At 37.5% G+C, this 19728-nt stretch overlaps 1 protein-coding gene across 3 annotated transcripts in view; it reads left to right on the top strand.

Moving 5' to 3' along the window:
• The window catches only part of VPS45 (vacuolar protein sorting 45 homolog), a 71721-nt gene that overhangs the window by 29980 nt on the left and 22013 nt on the right, over positions 1 to 19728 (top strand). For all 3 annotated transcript variants that reach the window (XM_082685955.1, XM_082685956.1, XM_082685954.1), the window contains one exon: positions 10301 to 10432. In XM_082685955.1, coding sequence (XP_082542081.1) covers positions 10301 to 10432 — 132 coding nt within the window. The remainder of the gene's footprint in view (positions 1 to 10300; positions 10433 to 19728) is intronic.

The following is a 19728-nucleotide window of genomic DNA, read 5'->3' as shown; positions in this document are numbered from 1 at the left end:
TTTGACAGAGAAAGATCACAAGTAGGCAGAGAGAGAGAGAGAGGGAAGCAGGCTCCCCGCTGAGCAGAGAGCCCGATGTGGGACTCGATCCCAGGACCCTGAGATCACGACCTGAGCCAAAGGCAGCGGCCCAACCCACTGAGCCACCCAGGTGCCCCTAGAATGGATTTTTGAAGGCAAAAATAGAAGTAGGGAGACTACTTAGGAAGCAGTTGTAATAGTCCAGGTAAGGAATGAAAGAGGTTTGGATAAGGAGGCTAGGAGAGAAAGAATCAATAGACTTATTTAATAGAGTCATCTACTCCACTAAAGAGACTATATACTTTTACCCTCTTACCATAGAGTAAGAGAAAAGTCAAGAATAACTCTTAGAGGGCGCCTGGGTGGCTCAGTTGGTTAAGCAACTGCCTTAGGCTCAGGTCATGATCCCGGAGTCCCGGGATCGAGTCCCGCATCAGGCTCCCAGCTCCATGGGGAGTCTGCTTCTCCCTCTGACCTTCTCGCCTTTCATGCTCTCTCTCACTGTCTCTCTCTCAAATAAATAAATAAAATCTTTAAAAAAAAAAAAAAAAGAATAACTCTTAGATTTGGGAGGAGTAGGGCAGGAATCAAGTTGTTAAGTTGTAGATGTAGATATACAACTTGTAGGTAACAAGTAGAAATGTTAGATAATAAATTGGGAGTCAACAAGATTTTGGTGATATTTAAAGCTATGGGATATAAGATATATAAGATCACTGAGGGAGAGAGCATAGAAAGAGAAAAGAAAGCCCAGGACTGAGCATTGAGTGGAAGACATGGAGCCAGAAATGGAGACTGAGGAGGAGACAGAAAGGTAAACGGAAAACCAGGAGAGCATAGTGTCATAAAGACCAAGAAGCAAGTGGTAACCTGAGTCTGGTCTTCTGAGGTAAAGCTGCAAACAGTGAGGAATCCATCAGATATGGCAACATGAAGGTCTCTGGTGACCTATTCCCTAGTTTCCACGAGACTGGAAATAATTATAATACAGATTACAGTTACAGGATATAAGATAAAATAGAGATAACAGGGCCACCTGGGAGGCTCAGTGGGTTAAAGCCCCTGCTTTCGGCTCAGGTCATGATCCCAGGGTCCTGTGATCGAGCCCCACATCGGGCTCTCTGCTCAGCAGGGAGCCTGCTTCCTCCTCTCTCTGCCTGCCCCTCTTAAAAAAAAATAGAGATAACAAATGTAGGTAACACTTTTAAAGAAATTTTGCATGAAGGTGTCAGAGAGATGGGTGGTAGCTAGGAGAGAGTATGTGCTCAAGGGAAAGAGATTCTAGAGCATATCTGATGAGACTGTAATAAGAATTACCCTAAAGAAAGCAAAATTGAAAATGCAGAAGAGAAATAGGAACTGCACAAGTGAAGTCTGTAGGGGATCCAGAGCATAAGCAGAGGAGCCTTTGATAGATACAGAAGTACTTTCTTCTTTTTAACAATTTTGATGGTGAGAATATGGGACCATCTAAGCTGATTGCTTCTGTTTTCTCAGTAAAATACGCTGTCTACTTACCAGCAAGGTAGTGGGTAAAAAGGGAGGAAACATTGCGAAACTGTCATCTTGCAGACCAGGAATTCAATTTACTAAGGAAATGTAGTTAGGACTTCTAGCCAAATTGAGTGCCCATTTGAGTTTTATGGTCATAAATTTAAAATAGTGGGGTGCCTGGATGGCTTAGTCAGTTAAGTGAGAGACTGTTTATTTCAGCTCAAGGCATGATCTCAGGGTCTTGAGATCTAGTCCCAAGTGGGCTCCACGCTTGGTACAGAGTCTGCTTGTCCCTCTCCCTCAGCCCCTCCCTCCCCAAATCAATAAAAAAGTAAACAAAAATCTTTAAAATAGAGCCCATGAACCTAGTTGTGTGGTTTTCTCCAGTAACTTTTGGCTATACTGGATTAAATGAGGATAAGGCTTGTAGCTAGGCTCAACCTGGATTTGGGGAATTGAAAACAGAAGGAGGGTATTGGATGGTAGATAAAGTATTGTTGAGTGAATTAGTGGTCTTGATGAGGTCAAGGAATATTATAATAGAAGTATTAGTTTAGGTGAATTAGAAGTTGAGGAGGTGGTTATTGAAGAAAGAGATCTTGAATTCAAGATGTCACAGTGCAAATGCTTATAGTAAAAGAGTTTATGTTATAATCACGGGTGTTGGTTATGTGGGATGGAAGAACAGATCATCTTGGGTGAGAAGACCAGGCTGTGAGATGAGTAATCCACATCAATGTGAAAGTCACTGAAAATTCTGAAAGGAACAGCAGTGACAAGGAGGACAGTAAACCAGAGCTAAAGTCTTCAGGGAATAAGAGAGTGACCAGGAAAGGAGGTCAGGAGAAAAGAGTACAACTGCATCATGAGCTGCTAACATAACGGAGACATTGAAGAAGGCAGCAAAGTTGGTTGCGAAACAACAGGAGGGAACACAGAAGGTACCTGTGCCACCTTCTGGCCCTGCTTAACAGCAGGTAGACCGCAGAGGCCTGGAAGAGACCTACTGAACAATTCTGCTTCTATAAGTTTGCTGTTTAGATATATTGTGCAAGTACACAAAGACATATAAATAAGGATAGTTACCGAAACATTATTTGTAATAGTTAAAAAAAAAAAAAAAAGCCCAAAACGAGCTAAATATCCATCAATAGAGGACTGGTAACTTAAATTATAGTACAGTGCTATGCATTCTTAAAAAATGCAGAACTCTTCATGGGGTGATCTAAAAACTTTCTAAGATACATTGGATAGAAAAGCAGAATGCTATAATATCCCTTTTGTGTAAAAAAAAAAAACAGTCTAAGCATAAAAGCTATTAAATACACATGTGTATATAAGCAAGTCTGCTCAACTGTACATATATACATTGTATGTTATATATATATATATATGCAAGCACACACATGTTCATGTATACTGTGAATATTTTGGAAAGAACAAAGAAGTGTTAATAGTGGCTACCTCTGGATATTAAGGCAGTAGTTAGTTGTATACATACCTATTTTGCCCATTAGATACTGATAATTGTATTAAGTATCATAATCTTGAAGTAAGAACTAGGTTTTATAGTATTTGGGTTTTTCACAATATTTAACACAGGTGTTTGATAGGTGTCAAGTTTCTCATGTAGGCATCTGTAACCATTGCTATGACAAGGTTTACAGTTGGAAAATTTAAACAAGAGAATAAATTTGGCTGATGTTACCAGAAAATTTGGATTTTTACAGTTTGCCAGTGATGCTCCATAGTATTTTGGCTCTACATCCCCTTGGCCTCACTCTCAGTTCTAGCCATTGTCTTGGATCATCACTTTGAGGATAGTCATTGATTTTAGTCATCTTTGTAATAATTTAAGTCTCATCACGATAGAATTCCTTGTTTATGTTGTTATGAGGAAGTATCAAAGGAGATGTGGCAAGAATACAACTTTGAAAATAGGAACGCCTATAGAATTGTTTTAGCCCTTAGCTATTAAATATGTGGTTAACCTGTTTGGCAGTATAACCATATCTACAAATTGAGTTTTGATCTTTATTCTGCAGATGGGACTCCCACCTATCCTATTTATTAGCAGGCTCATTTTTCTTTCTTACTCCAGAATTGTTCTTTGTCCGTCATAAAAACAAGCAACTCAAACATTTGGCAAGAAAACGGAAGCTCTCTGGTCAGGCATTCCACAGTCAATTCAAAAAGGAAGTACTTTTTTACATTTACACAAATGTAGTGGAATCTTATTGCAGCAGTTCATTTTGTTTCTATAAAGACAGCAGTCCTTTTCCATCAGCCTGTTCTCCTACAGTAAATGCTCATTAGATCTTTATTATCTCTAAGAACTCAAAAATTTTAATTTTAGCCATAAGTGTAATGGTCCACAAAGTAGATAAAATATTGCCTCTTAAAAGTGTAATATTTTCTACTTAGTTTATTCATTTATAGAAGTAATGATTTCCAAAACTTTTATATGTGAAAAAAAATTGTTTAATAAAACAAGATATAAATTGGTTGAGTTCTCAAGGTGTCCATGTATATCTATATGCAGCATGAATTGGCTGCTGTTTTCTATCTAATGTATGCTGCCCGTGTTAATTAATGCTTTCGGTTGCAATAATGAATTGCAGAGCACAGGAACATGTGTACAAAGAATTGAACTTGTGTATTCCACGTAGTTTCAGTCATTGTGTAAAAATGATTTGTGTATTTTGCCATTGGCCTCATCAGAACATCTACTTTTAAAATTCACCAGGGAAAGGAAAGAAAAGGAAAAACGTTAGGGTTGGTTGTCTTTGTTTTTTTTTTTTTTTTTTACTTTCCCCATCAATGTTCTTCCTTAAGCGAGCTTGAATAAGTAGTAGGAGGTTAAGGAAAACATTTATTAATGTTTTCATGACCAAACGTGACACAGTCATCTTTGTTAGGTACACAATTAAGCCAAGCTGTAAGTCTATCCCAGTGTCTAAGTTTTGTCCTTACATTAATATAACCTACACCCACAGTTACCATCTGCAACATTTTTCTTCCCTCTCCAGTAATATGAAAACACTCTGGCACCCTGAATTATCAGACTAAAGGATAGAGTTCTCGCGGTCTTCCAGGAGCCTGCTTGAGTTTCTTCCTTCCCAGTGCTTGCCTTTCTTTTCCGCAAGAGACAGACATACTCTTCCAACAGACTGTGGGGAGAGGGCAGCTGTAGAGAAGGCCCATCTCTTTTCCAGGATGATCCTTGTTCGTGTGACTTCCCAAGTTCGTTGACTTCCCAGATCAGGAGCCCAAAAATGTTATTGTCTGCTTCCTCTCATCCGTCCCTGCAAGGGAGAAACTTCCTTCCCTTCTTCTTAAATGAAATAATCTATGCAATTCATGAGTATGTACTCAAGGTAAACTGCATAATGAGTGTCAGCCTAGGGTTGCCCCTCAACATAAAGAGTATTGCATATGGAATCTCACAGTAAAAAAAATACTCCCTTTCTGAGAATAGAATTTCATTTCAGCTTTGAGGATTTTATTACTCCTGAACGCCACTGCCTTTTTTTTTTTCTGTCTCCACCTAGGCTGACACCCAGATAGTTACAATTGATAGAATGTCTTCGGTCTTTTTGGTAGCACATTCTTGCAACATTGGATTTTTTTTCTCCATTCTCCACATCTTTAATGAATATTAAACCAATTATGTCTATATTTGAGATGTCAATATTATCTCAGCTCATTGGTACCTCTAGAACCAATATAATGGGAAGAATTAAAAATTGACATTCTTTGAAATTTGGTGTTGAAAAGAAATTGTATCTATCCATGAGGGTAATACTATGATAAAGGTTGCAGAGACTCTTGTCAATATTTAAAATTATAGCCAAATGTGGCTTCGTTGATCCCCTTACAAAGTCGTCTATCCCTGAAGAGTCTGACAAGAGCTGAATTTGGGTTTTAGCTGTTACTCCCTTTCCCCTTCCATAGAAAGATTAGTCAGAACTGAAAGAACACCATCAGATGGAGAAAAAAAAGAGAACCTGTACTTTGCCTGAGTATTCAATACCTGAGTAATTTAGAGTTCATCATACTCAGTGGAAAAATATTACTATCATAATCATGCAACATTTCCTAAGCAAATGACCTTTCTCAGCAAGAGAAAGCTGGCCAGTGACTGGAGGCAAGGACTTGAAGGAAAAAAAACCTTGATGGTGTAGAGTATTTCAGTGATTCAGGTAATGCTTTCCTATAAGCTACAAAGAGCCTCTCTCCCTGCAGCCTAAAGCACTAGATTACTATTGGATTAATAATTTAGCTTTAAGGTTGGTACCTACTTCTCTATGATACTAGAGGAAATCACACAATTACAGAATAGTGCCACTACAAATTCATTGTTTCTAAACTCACTTGGGCCTTCCCAGATACCAAACTTCTATGCATCCTTAATTCTTTCTCTTTGTCTCTCTCCACATCAGTTTTGAATGTTTGCCATTTTCTCCAAATCACCTAACCCACCCCAGCCCATAGCAGTGTTTCCTAGAGAAAAAAAAATGAATCTGCCAGACATTAACTCCCTCAGTGTCTAGCCCCCATATTTATAAACTTACTTACATATATCTTCCTTTATGTTCTTCCTCCATTCTAAAGAAAATACATCCTTTTTTTCCTATTTAGACCTAATCATTCTGTCAGTGCTCTAGTTTTAGACTCCTACCATCTCTTCTGAAGCCTTCCTATATTGATTATTTGCTTGCTCCCTCTCTCTACCTGCCTCCTATATTTTCAACTTCTCATCTAACTACTTTCCCACAGACTACAAGCGTACTTGGGTTTCTCTTACTGTTAAACAAACAGTAAGTATAAGACCCTTGAACCTGGATATTCCTCTAACCTTTCTCCTTTCTTTCATAGTCAGGCTTCCTGGACAAAGTCACTGTCTTCGTCAATCCACGCATCCTGGCTTCTTACTCCACTATAATACATCAAGACTTCTCTTACAAACTCATATACAACAGCATGTGCAGTGTCTCTTTCAGTCCTCACCTTATTTATTACCCCACTGTTCATTTCCACAATTAACCATTCAGTTCTTCTTGAAAGTCACTTGTCCCTTGGTCTCTCCCTTCTGGTTCTCCTCCTACCTTTCTGACAATTTCCTTCTCAGTTACCTTTGCTGGCTCTTCATTGTGTTTGTCCTATAGCTGTTAAACACTCTCCAAAGCTCTGTCTTTTGATTCTCTTCTCACTGTACGTGATCTCCCTAGGTCAAACTCATCTATTTCCATGGCTTCAGCTGTCACCTATATTCAGGGAAATCATTGGGCCTCAACAGTCCTCAATGTCCAGATACATGTTTAGTGGACATCTCTGCTGAGATGTTCCACAGTTATCTCCAACACATGTTTTTTCTTACTTTCAGGAAATCAATCTTGCTTTTTTTCCCTTCAAACCTTAACCACTACACCTAGTCACCAAAACCAGAAAACTTAAAGTTATCATAGACTGTTCCTTTATTCTGATCTTCCACATTTAATCATTGACCAAATATTGAAGAGTCCCCTGCCCCCCCCCTTTTTTTTTGGTCTCCTATATCCAGTCCCTCCTCTCCACTCCTGGTATTTCTTTCTGGAAGTATTACAGTGGCCTTTTGTTCTCCAGCTTTTCCCACCTGTTTCCCCCAATTCATTCTCACACAGTTGCCAAAATTGTCCTTCAAAAAAGCAAATTTGAGGCAACCCTCTTGGATCCCCTTCCCTCTTCAGGAGCTTTGTACTATCACTCACTAAACTTTGCTTTGTGGATCTCCAAAAAAAAAAAAATTTGATCACAGTAACCTGTTAAAACCAAAGCTATAGGTGAAACAAGCTTGGGGGAGATAAGGAATTTGAACATTTGAACTGAGAAATTTCTTAAACATCCAAGTAGAAATGTCTAGTAGATAGATATTTAAGCCTGGCATTTAGGAGGCAGTGCTCTATCCAAGAGAGACAGAGATAGAGATTTGGGTGTCACCAGCAGAGAAATGTATTTAAAACCATACAACTTGGGTGTGATCATCTAGGAATAATCAGTTAAGTTTAATAGAACTTTCTACAGTGATGGAAATGTGCTCTATCTGTGCTATATTATAAGGTAGTCATTAGCCACATGTGACTGTTGAGTACTTGAAATGTGGCTAGTTCTACTGAGGAACTGATTATTTTATTTTATTTTAATTAATTTAAATTTTAAATAGCCATATGTGTCTAATGGTAACTACATTGGGCAAAGTAGATCTAGAGAGTAAGTGTAGATGAAGAAGAAAGGAAGACCAGTGACTCCACCATTAAGATATCAGGGAGATAAGATGAAGCCATCAAGGGACACTGAAAAAGAGCAACTAATGAAGTGAGAAATCCAAGAATGTGACGTCTTGGAAACCAAGTGAAGAAGGAATATTGAGGAAGAAAAAGTGATCAACTTAATCAGCTTAGAAGGACCAAAAGCCTTGATAATACATGGTGCTGAAAGGATGTGGAGAAACAGGCATTTTCCTGAGTTGCTGATGGAATGATAACTGTGGAGCAATTTGGTGATATGCACCAAAATTTAAAATGCATACTAGATCCAAGATAAGGGCAAGGAGCGGAACAATGCACATAAAATGCTTTTATCTGTGTGTGTGCGCGTGCGCGCTATATGTACATGTACATATGTGTGGTGTGTATATGTGTTTGTGAATATGTATTTATACATATATTTACTTACATATACACATATATAATATCTCTGAAAGGACACATAAGAGGCAAGTGGTAGTGTTTGCCTCCACATTGAAATTGAAGTGCAGGAGCACCATGGTGGGAGGGAAACTCACTTTTTTTTTATAGTATATACCCTTTTGTATTTTATATTATATGCAAACATTTATCTAGTCAAAAACAGTATATTTTAAAATAATTAGGGTGCCTGGGTGTTTTAGTCCGTTAAGCTTCCGCCTTTCAGCTCCAGACATGATCCTGGGGTCCTGGGATCAAACCCCACATCAGACTCCCTACTCAGTGGGGAGCCTGCTTCTCCCTTTGTCTCTTCCACTACCACTGCTTGTGTTCTCTCTCTCACTCACTCACTCTTAAATAAATAAAATATTTTTCAAAAAATAAAATAGTAAAAATGATTATAGAATATATAACAGTAGGTAATTCCTAAGCATTGTAGTACTAAATACATTGTTTCAAGTAAGTAGTCTTAAATGTTTTTTCTTAAAAAGTAAATTTGTGGGGTGCCTGGTGGCTTGGTCAGTTGGGCATCTAACTTTTGATTTCAGCTCAGTTCATGATCTCAGTGTTGTGGGATTGTGCTCAATGTTGGATGGAGCCTGCTTGGGATTCTCTCTCTCCCTTCCGCCCCCACTCCCCTGGCCCTGCTCATGCGCTCACACTCTCTCTCTTTTTCTCTCTCTCAAAAAAAAAGTAAATTTAGTGTTTAAAGGCATGATTTTAAGTTCCAGGCATTTCACACAGAAATGTCATGGTTGATTCTCTACCTAATTACTTGCAAAATAACCACCTCTTCATCATTGGGAGACTTTTATTGGGTATCTCTAATTTCACATTTTTAATTTCGGCCATAATATCTGATTCTGTTTCTGTGAAGTGCCATAAGAATAAAATACTGTCAGTTAATCCCTTCACGGTGTTTTAAAAAGAGAAACAGAAAGGAAATGTAGAGGGGTTTTCCATGATTTATACATAAACCTGTACGATTAAAGAGGTTTCTGTTTAATTTTGTGCTATGACCTCCAAAATGAATGCTTCTACTTGTAGTTTTAAATAACGTCCGGTAAGTCATTTAACAAAATTACTGGCTTGCTAAGATTAAGTAATTTTATCTTCTTTTGATGGCATGAGAAAAGAAAAACAAGGCAAACTGCAACAGTTTTGAAATGATATGGTCTCCTTCTGGTTGATATCTACAGAAGGGCCAATAGGAGGCCCTTACTTTTGTTGTTATGAAGCTATTTTGATAAAGATTAGAACACAGTAAAACTACACAGTGCTACCCAAATGAAGCAAGTGGCTGAGCTGATGTATCAGTATGTCCAGTATCAAAACTCTACTCAAGAGTTTTTTGTTTGTTTGTTTTTTTCACAGGGTTGTTTTTGTTTGTTTGTTTTGGGTGTTGTTTTTTTTTGTTTTGTTTTTTTGGTTTTTTTTTTTTTTTGGTTTATCGAAGGATTTGAGAACAAAGATTTTAAGAAGAGGTGAAGTCCCAGAAGTGCTATTCAGTTATGTGTCCCATTCTCTTTTTACACTCAAAATACTAAACATTTCTAGTTTGCATCTTGTGGGAACATCCTAATATACTGGTACTTTCCAAAATACTTTGAAGTCCTTGGACAGAGGCCATTGTGATGACACTATACTAAGTATTTGACAGAGGCTTATATACGAAAGGAGCTGTGTAGTACAAGTACAATTTACTGCTATATTGATATCATAGCACAGTGAAGTACTCTGCAGCCTCTTGAATATAAAAGAATATTTCTACATTTGGTTCTAGCAAACACTATTGTGCTATTCTGAAATCCACAGCACAGAAATTATAAGACATCCGTTCATAAACAGAAAGCAAATCACTATTCAGCATTTCCTGCTCTGTTTCCTGCCAATTTCAGATCATTAAAACTTTTTTAAGCCTTTTATTCTATTCTGCTTTAATTCTGCTTCCTCCACCAAAAATGAAAGATTTAGAAATTAAAATTGTGCATATAATAGTAACACCAAATCTGCCTTTTTCCCCTCTTATCCTGTGATGTTAACTTTCTTTATTATTGCAGACCTCAGGATATCATTGTGTTTATAATTGGAGGAGCCACCTATGAAGAGGCTCTAACAGTTTATAACCTGAACCGTACCACTCCTGGAGTAAGGATTGTTCTGGGAGGAACCACAGTGCATAACACGAAAAGGTAAGGGAAAACATTCAGTCCTACAGCTCTGTTCCCTTTCCTAGAGAGTAAAGCTTAAACTTATAAAACTGAATAAATTGCTGGTAGACCAAAATGCATCAGTTCATAGTGTATGAGAGATGAAAGATCTAACTCCATTAGCTTCATAAATCACCCAGTTAGGTCAAGGACCTAAAGAGTAAGGACCAGCCTGTACCATTAACAATTTATATTTCCTGTATTCAAAGGAGAAATCTTTTTTTTTTTTTTAAGATTTTATTTATTTATTTAACAGACAGAGATCACAAGTAGGCAGAGAGGCAGGCAGAGAGAGAGAGGGGGCAAGCTGGCTCCCTGCCGAGCAGAGAGCCTGATGTGGGGCTTGATGCGGGGCTTGATCCCAGGACCCTGGCATCATGACCTGAGCCGAAGGCAGAGGCTTAACCCACTGAGCCACCCAGGCACCCCTCAAAGGAGAAATTTTATAACCACGGACTGGCACTTTGAAAATACTAAAACATAATGGTATTGAATTTTGTGAGTGTTTTTCTTTTTGTTGGTTAATTACACTCACCCAATATTTAGTAAGAAGAATACAAAGATGAATAAGATAAAGATCCTCAAGGAAATCATTGTCTATTAGGAAAGATAGAACATAAAACATAACAAAATAAGTGTCTAGAGAGACAGACCAAAGAGCCATGCATTATCAGAATGACTAAGAAAAATTAGCAACTGTTTCATGGAGAAGGTAGTGCATAAACTGAACCTTGGGTAGAAAATGGACATGAGGAAGAGAATATACTAGGCAGAGTTCACCACATGAACAAGTTACGGAAGCTGTAGGCAACAAGCATAGAAAAGGAACAGCAAATAGTCAACCAACTGGAATGTGCATAGTAAGTGAGAAGGTTGGCTGAATGCTGTAATTGTGAAAGGCCTTGAATTCCGGGCTGAGGAATTTTTACTTTCTTGTGTAGAAAATGAAGAATCATTGAAAGTTATTTAAGGAGTAAAATTACAAGTGGGTCACAGTATTTTAAGAAGATTAATTTGGAAATTAAGGGCAGGAAAGACAGGAGGAAGTGACTAGAGAAGCGTGGCATGACAGTTGAATTTAAATGATTAGAGACCTTGAGAGATCCATGCTGAGCCATGCACATACACATGGATATATTGGGAGTCATTAGAGGTTTTGTGTACTTTTTCCTTTTTGTGTTATTATTTGGCTTTTTAACATAACTATTCCTCTTTATTATGGAAGTAATATACATTTATTCTGAAATTCTTAGTTCAGAAAATGTAAAGAGAAAGAAAACAGCTCCCATAATCTCTCTACTGTTACACTTTGATCTTTTCAGACCTTTTTTTTCTAAGCCTGTTTAAACATTTATGTGAGTGTATCAGCAGAAAAGGGATCTCTTCCATTCTGTTTTATGACCTGAATTTTGTAGTGTGTGATGTAAATACAAACATCTTCTGGTGTTTAATATATAATCATTCATTCATTAAACAAATTATTAATTGAAAATTAAGATAACCTGAGTTTGAATCTTGACTTTCCCTCTTACTGTTTGTGAATTTAGGCAAATTACCTAAACTGTTCGTCAGTTTCCAAAGCTTATTTGTCATTTATGTGTTTCTTTTTTGAATTGCCAGTTCATATTCTTTGCCCATTTTGCAATTGGGGTATTCTTTTTTCCCCAGTAATTCTTATTAGTTATATTATATATATACATATGTGTGTGTGTGCGCGTTACATGTAATTATATATAATATAATTTATTAATTATATAATTACACATATTGACCATTTGTTACATTATTTTACCTATCATTTTCCTTGTTTGATTTTTTTATATTATTCACAGTATTTTGTTGTATAAAAGTTTTATTTTATTATGTTTTATTTTTTACTTTATGTAGTCAGAACTACCAGTGATTTCTGCCTTTGGTTTCATACAGTTCTTTCCCAGTGAAAATTATATAAACACTAACCTCTATTTTTTCCATCATTTTTAGGACTTGCATTTAAAGTTATAGCTTTGTAATCTATCAAAATTTTATTTTGTAATAAACTATGTAGTAGTTTCCTTTTTTAATTTATAGAAATATTACATATACTTACATACAGAGAAGCATACAAATGATAAGTAGACCACTCAATAAAATATGACAAAGTGAGTATAACTATGTAACCACCACCCAAACCAAGTAGTAGAATGTTACCTGCACTTCCAGAAGTCTCCCTAGTGCCTCACGTCCCCTCCTTGTCACAACTCCCACAAAATAGTCCCTGTTATGATTTCTATCACCGTAGATTAGTTTTACTTGCCCTTAAAGAATGCTTGTTGGATGAATGAAGAAACAGGGTAAAAGTAATCTATTTTTGCCTTTCTCACAAAAAATACAAGGATCTTGGCAGGATCCTATGAAGGATCTCTAATCACCTTCCTCCCAACTGACAAGATTTCATTGTCCAGCATTTTGGTTCCATCTTGTTTTTATAATCCCCAAATTAATCATCGTCATTATTTTCACCTGTTATTTGTCTAGATTTACCCATGTGTTTGCCCATTTCCCCTTCCCCCACTTTTTCACCCTGGTCCTTTCTAATCCAATCTTCTCACTAAAAACATCCTTTAGTAGCTCTTTCAGCTCCTGGTCAACTTGATTTTTTTTTCCCTAAAAATACCTTAGTGTTTTAAGTTTATAAATCCAGAGTGATAATTTATTCTCAGCACTTAAAAGTTAGAAGACAATGGAATATTATTTTTAATTGTTGCTGTTAAGAAGTCTACTCTCAGGGGCGCCTGGGTGGCTCAGTCAGTTAAGCCTCTGTTAGCTCGGTCATGATCTCAGGAGTCCTGGGATTGAGCCCCACATTGGTCTCCCTGCTCGGCAGGGATTCTGCTTCTCCCTCTGCTCTCTCTCTCTCTCTCTCTCTCACACAAATAAAATCTTAAAAAAAAAAAAAAAAGTCTACTCTCAATAAAATTGTTTTTGGGTTATAGGAAATGTATTCTACTCGGATTCTCTTTAAGATTATCTTTTTGTCTTTGGTGTTCTTGTTCCAGTATTAGGTACCTAAATGTGGATTTTTTCTTATTTATGCTACTTGGTATGAAAATCCATGTTTACCATGATTACTGGAAATTTTCTAGTCATTATTTCTTTGAACATTGCTGCTTTTCTGTTTTTCCTCTGTTCTCTTTTGGAACTCCTGTGAGATATATGTTAGGCCTTCATCTGTTCTTCATGTCTCTTAACCTCTCGTGTATACATCCATATCTTTTGTGCTGCCTTCTGTGTAATTTTTTAGATCAGTATTCCAGTTCAATAATTATGTCTTCATCTGGGTTTAATTTGTCCATTTGGTTTTTTTTAACTTCAAAGATTATATTTCTATGCCTGTAAGTTCGTTTTGCCTCTTTTTCAAGTTTGCCTGATGTTTTTGTTAATTTCTTCTTTCCTCATGTTTTCAAATCCTTCATTTTTCTTTAATCACATTAATTCTATAACCCCAAATACTTTCCAGTTCTTGAACAATTAAATAATCTTTTATGTAAAGGTAAGAAAGTGAGACAGCTTTGCAAAAGCTTTAGACTAGATTCTTCCAACTAGCCAGCTTTGGTATTTCTTTGTCTGACATAACAGTATGCTAAGCAGTACACTGAATTATGTTTGAGCCAATAGCCTTAGCAATAGAAGGCTTGATAAAATCTTGAACGGGATTGTTCACTGGCTCTATCCAATAAAACTTTCTTTTTTTTTAAGATTTTATTATTTATCTGACAGAGAGAGATCACAAATAGGCAGAGAGGCAGGCAGAGAGAGAGAGAGAGGAGGAAGCAGGCTCCCTGCTGAGCAGAGGGACTCGATCCCAGGACCCTGAGATCATGACCTGAGCCGAAGGCAGCGGCTTAACCCACTGAGCCACCCAGGCGCCCTCCAATAATACTTTTTAAGAAGGAGGGAGTTACTGTGGTAATTGCCAACCTGGAAAAAATTTAGTTAATGTTTGCAGTACATAAATGATCCAAAATCATGTGTTTACCATTTATATTTATAAAGATACAACCTATAGCTAACAGGTTAACAATGAAATTTATCACTATCAGTAAAAGAAAAAAATAGGGTCACTTGGATGACTTAGTGGGTTAAGCATTTGCCTTCGGCTCAGAACATGCTCTCAGGGTCCTGGGATAGAGCCCTGTGTCAGGCTCCTTGCTCACAGGGAGCCTGCTTCTCCTTCTCCCTGTGCTGCTCCCACTGCTTGCGCTCTCTCGCTCTTTCTCTCTTAAAAATTAAAATTAAAAAAAATAATAATGGAATTTGTATTTCGGAGATCATTTATTGTAAAGGCTTAAGTAATCAAAAGCAACTTAGCTTCAGCTTTTAAGGGGAAGGCTCCATTTTCATGACGAATATCGTCTGTCTTGGGTATTACTAGCATATTGAGTAAGATCACAATTCTTAATATATTTAGAAATCTTGGACTCTTGGTAAGCGGAAAGGTTAGTATTTTTTTTAATCAGTTTTATAACTGGATATAATGGGGCTAGTGTGAGCTAACAAAGATCCTTGATTTGGGGGAGAAAAAGTTTAATAATTTGTTTCTGTGAATTGTTAGGGTTTCATTTTTGTGCAGGGGGCTCATTGTAATATGGTTATTAGATTATTGGGTTATTAGGTAATATTAGGTTATTTTTTAAGGAAAAGTCTACAAAGGAGTAAGTGACATACAGTATTGACGCCAAGAGCTCTACAGCACAGAAGTATTATTTTAAGAGACTGATGGTCTGGGGCGCCTGGGTGGCTCAGTGGGTTGGAGCCTTTGCCTTCGGCTCAGGTCATGATCCCAGGGTTCTGGGATCGAGCCCTGCTCTGCTCAGCAGGGAGCCTGCTTCATCCTCTCTCTCTGCCTGCTTCTCTGCCTACTTCTGATCTCTGTCTGTCAAGTAAATAAAATCTTTAAAAAAAAAAAAAAGGTTTAAAAAAGAGAGAGAGACTAGACTGGTGATCAGGAAACAGTATACTTTTAGATGTGAGTGATGAGTGTCCTCCTTGGGATCATGTTAAATGTGATATAGGCTGTCCCACAAGGGTATGGATTAGTGGGGATATTGGATTTCCCACTAAACGGGGTAAAAATCACGTCTTATAGCTGGGAATGTGATGTGCTGATATAGAAACTGTCCTTCTGGAGTGGGAAATGCCTGTTGAAGGATATTTCTGGGATACTTGATTTCCCTGATTTTTTCTTAAGTAAAAGTTGAGATCACTGCAGGTCTATTCTGCATATCTTGATTCTGCATATCAGATCCTAGCACCACCACTTACTAGTTTATGATTTGGAACAAGGTACTTAATGTAATGGCAGATAGGTCAAAATTGGTCTCTTGCATCCTAGAAACTTACATGTACCCTAACCTCTCATGTTGCAATTTAAGTAACCTTCATCCTATGATACCTTTTGTTTCTAAAATACCTCAAGATCGGGGGTGCCTGGTTGGCTTAATTGGTAAAGCATGCAATTCTTGATCTTGGGGTCGTATATTTGAGCCCCTCATTAGACAAAGAGTTTATTTTAAAAAAATTTTTTTACTAAATAAAATACATTAAGATTACTGTGTATTGAAACAAAATCTCAGTTGTAGACAAAAAATAAAGACCAGAAAGCAATTCTTTCTTCTCTCCCTTGTATATTTCCAGAAATTAATGTAATTTTTGGTGAGATAGGGGCCTTTATATAAGTCGGCTTCATCTTAAGCCATAAGGTATCTGAAGGTATCACTTCAGTTTCAAAAGAAGATATACATTAGTTGAATCTGAAATTCAACTTGCCATTGAAAGTTATTTGAATTCAAGCTGCTCTTTCCTAAGTACCTTCTTTTTTTTTTAACTGAGGTATATTAGTTTCAGGTGTGCAGCATAATAATTTGATATTTATATATATTGCAAAATGATCCCCATACTAAGTCTGGTTAACATCCATCACCACATAGTTAAAAAAAAATTATTTTCTTGGGACGCCTGGTGGCTCAGTTGGTTAAGCCGCTGCCTTTGGCTCAGGTCATGATCCCAGGATGCTGGGATTGAGTCCACATTGAGCTCCTTGTTCAGTGGGGAGCCTGCTTCTCTCCCTGCCTCTGCCTACCACTCTGCCTTCTCGTGCTCGCTCTCGCTCTTTCACTCTCTCTTTCTCTCTGGCAAATAAATAAATAAATACAATCTTTTTTTTAAAAAAGAATTTTGGTGAGCACCTGGGTGGCTTGGTGGGTTAAACCTCTGCCTTCAGCTCGGTCATGATCTCAGGGGTCCTGGGATCGAGCCCCACATCGGGCTCTCTGCTCAGTAGGGAGCCTGCTTCCTTCTTTCTCTCTGCCTGCCTCTCTGCCTACTTGTGATCTCTCTCTCTGTCAAATAAATAAATAAATAATATTTTTTTTTTTGCTTCTAGTGAGAACATTTAACGTTTACTCTCTTAGCAACTTTCGAATTATACAATGCAGTATTATTAACTATAGTTGCCAGGCTTGTCTCCATGACTTATTTTATAAGTGAAAGTTTGCACCTTTTGACTCCCTTCACCCATTTTACCCACCCCTTCATCAGCTGCCTCTGGCAAGTACCAATCTGTTCTCTGTATCTGTAAGTTTGGTTTTGTTTTATTTTGTTGTGCTGTGTTTTAAAGTCCACTTATAAGTTAGATCATACAATGTTTGTCTTTCTCTGTCTGATTTATTTCACTTAACATAATGCCCTCAAGGTCCATCTGTGTTTTTACAAATGGCAAGATTCCATCCTTTTTCATGACTGGATATTATTTCATTTCGTGTGTGTGTGTGTGTGTGTGTGTGTGTGTGTGTGTGTGTGTGTATCCACATTTTCTTTATCCATCCATCTGTTGATGGACCCTTAGGTTGTTTCCCTATCTTGGCTGTTGAAAATAATTCTTCAGGACACCTGGGTGGCTCAGTCAGTTAAACATCTGCCTTTGGGTCAGGTCATGATCCCAGGGTCCTGGGATGGAGTCCCACATCTGCTGCTCCCTCTGCCTGCTGCTCCCCCTACTTGTGCTCTCTCTGTCTCTCACTGACAAATAAATAAATAAAACCTAAAAAAAAAAAATTCTTCAATGAACATGGGGGTCCCTATATCTTTTTGAACTAGTTTTTTGCTTTCTTTGGATAAATACCCAGAAGTCAAGTTGCTGGATTATATGGTAGTTCTATTTTGAATTTTTTTGAGGAGCCTCCATACTCTTTTTTATAGTGGCTATACCAATTTACCTTCCCTCAACAGTATACAAAATTCCCTTTTCTCCACATCCTTAGCAACACTTATTTTTTATCTTTTTGGTAGTAGCCATTCTAATAGGTATGAGGTGATAGTTCATCCTGGTCTTGATTTGCATTTCCCTGATGACTACTGATGTTGAACATCTTTTCATCTACCTGTTGGCTTCCTGTATGTCTTCTTTAGAAACATGTCTATCCAAATCCTCTGCCCATTTTTTAATCAAATTGTTTGGGTTTGTTTTTTTGTTTGTTTGTTTTGTTTGTTTGTTTGTTTTTTGCTATTGAGTTGTATGAGTTCTTTTTTTTTTTTTAAGATTTTATTTATTTATTTGTCAGAGAGAGAGAGAGAGCATAGGCAGACAGAGTAGCAGGCAAAAGGAGAAGCAGGCACCCCGCCGAGCAAGGAGGCCGATATGGAACTCGATTCCAGGATGCTGGGATCATGACCTGAGCCTAAGGCAGCGGCTTAACCAATTGAGCCACCCAGGCGTCCCAAGTTGTATGAGTTCCTTAGGTATTTTGGATATTAACTCCTTATTGGGTACATAATTTGCAAGTATTTTCTCCCATTTAGTAGGTTTTTCATTTTGTTGATTATTTCCTTTGCTTTGCAGAAGCTTTTTTAGCTTGATGTAGTCCTACTTGTTTATTCTTGCTTTTGTTGCCTTTCCTTTTGGTATTAAATCCAAAAAATGATCACTAAGACCAGTGTCAGGAAGCTTACTGCTTATGTTTTCTTCTAGGAGTTGTATGGCTTCCGATGTTACATTCAAGTCCTTAATCCATTTTGAGTTTATTTCTGTGTATAAGATAATGGTCTAGTTTTATCCTTTCGCCTGTGGCTGTCCAGTTTTCTTAATACTGTTTACTGAAGAGACTGGCCTTTCCCATTGTATATTATTGCCTCCTTTGTCATAAATTAATTGGCCTTACATGCACGAGTTTATCTCCAGGATCTCTATTCTGTTCCACTGATCTGTCTTTGTGCTAATATTGTACTGTTTCAGTTACTATAGCTTTGTAATATAGTTTGAAATCAGGAAGCATGATGTCTCCTTTCTTTTCTTTCTTAAGGTTGCTTTGGTTATTAGGGTCTTTTGCAGTTCCATATACAAATTTTAGGATTGTTTGTTCTATTTCTATGAAAAAATCCATTGGAGGTTTTTTGGTTTGGGTTTTGGTTTTGTTTTTTTGAGAAAGAGCATGAGCATGACTGGGGGAAGGGGCAAGAAGGAGAGGGAGAAGCAAGACTCCCTGCTGAGCAGGGACCCCCCCACACACACACACAATGCAGGGCTCAATCCCAGGACCCTGGGATCGTGACGTGAGCCAAAGACAGACAGACGCTTAACCATTGAGCCGCACAGGCATCCCGCCATTGGAGTTTTGATAGGGATTGCATTGAATCTATAGATTGCTTTGGGTAGTAGAGATATTTTAACAATACTAATTCTCCTAATCCATGAGCATGAAATATCTTTCCATCTATTTGTGTCTTCATTTTCTCTCATCCTTGTCTTACAGTTTTCAGTGTATAGGTCTTTTCACCTCCTTCATTAAATTGATTCCAAGGTATTTTATTCTTTTTGATGCAATGGTAACTGGAACTGTTTCTCAATTTCTCTCTCTGATAGTTCATTGTTGGTGTATAGATATGCATTGGATATCTGTATATTGATTTTGTATCCTGCAGCTTTACTAAATTCTAATTTTTTTGGTGGAGACTTTATGATTTTCTCTATATAATATCATGTCATCTGCAAATAGTATTCCTTTTGACTTTCCTACTTGACTGCTTTTTCTTTTTTCTTGTGTAATTGTTCTGAATGGGACTTCCAATACTATGCTGAATAAAAGTGGTGAAAATGGACATACTTGTCTTGTTCCTGCGCTTAGAGGAAAAGCTTTTAGTTTTTCACCATTGAGGATGATGCTGGGTGTGGGCTTGTCATAGTGACCTTTATTATGTTGAAGTACATTCCCTCTGTACTCATGTTATTGAGAATTTTTATC

Source organism: Mustela nivalis, assembly GCF_964662115.1.
Source record: "Mustela nivalis genome assembly, chromosome: 10".
Classification (NCBI taxonomy): Eukaryota; Metazoa; Chordata; class Mammalia; order Carnivora; family Mustelidae; genus Mustela; species Mustela nivalis.
The sequence above is the reverse complement of the archived record's forward strand: the minus strand, read 5'-3'. Positions and strand labels throughout refer to the sequence as shown.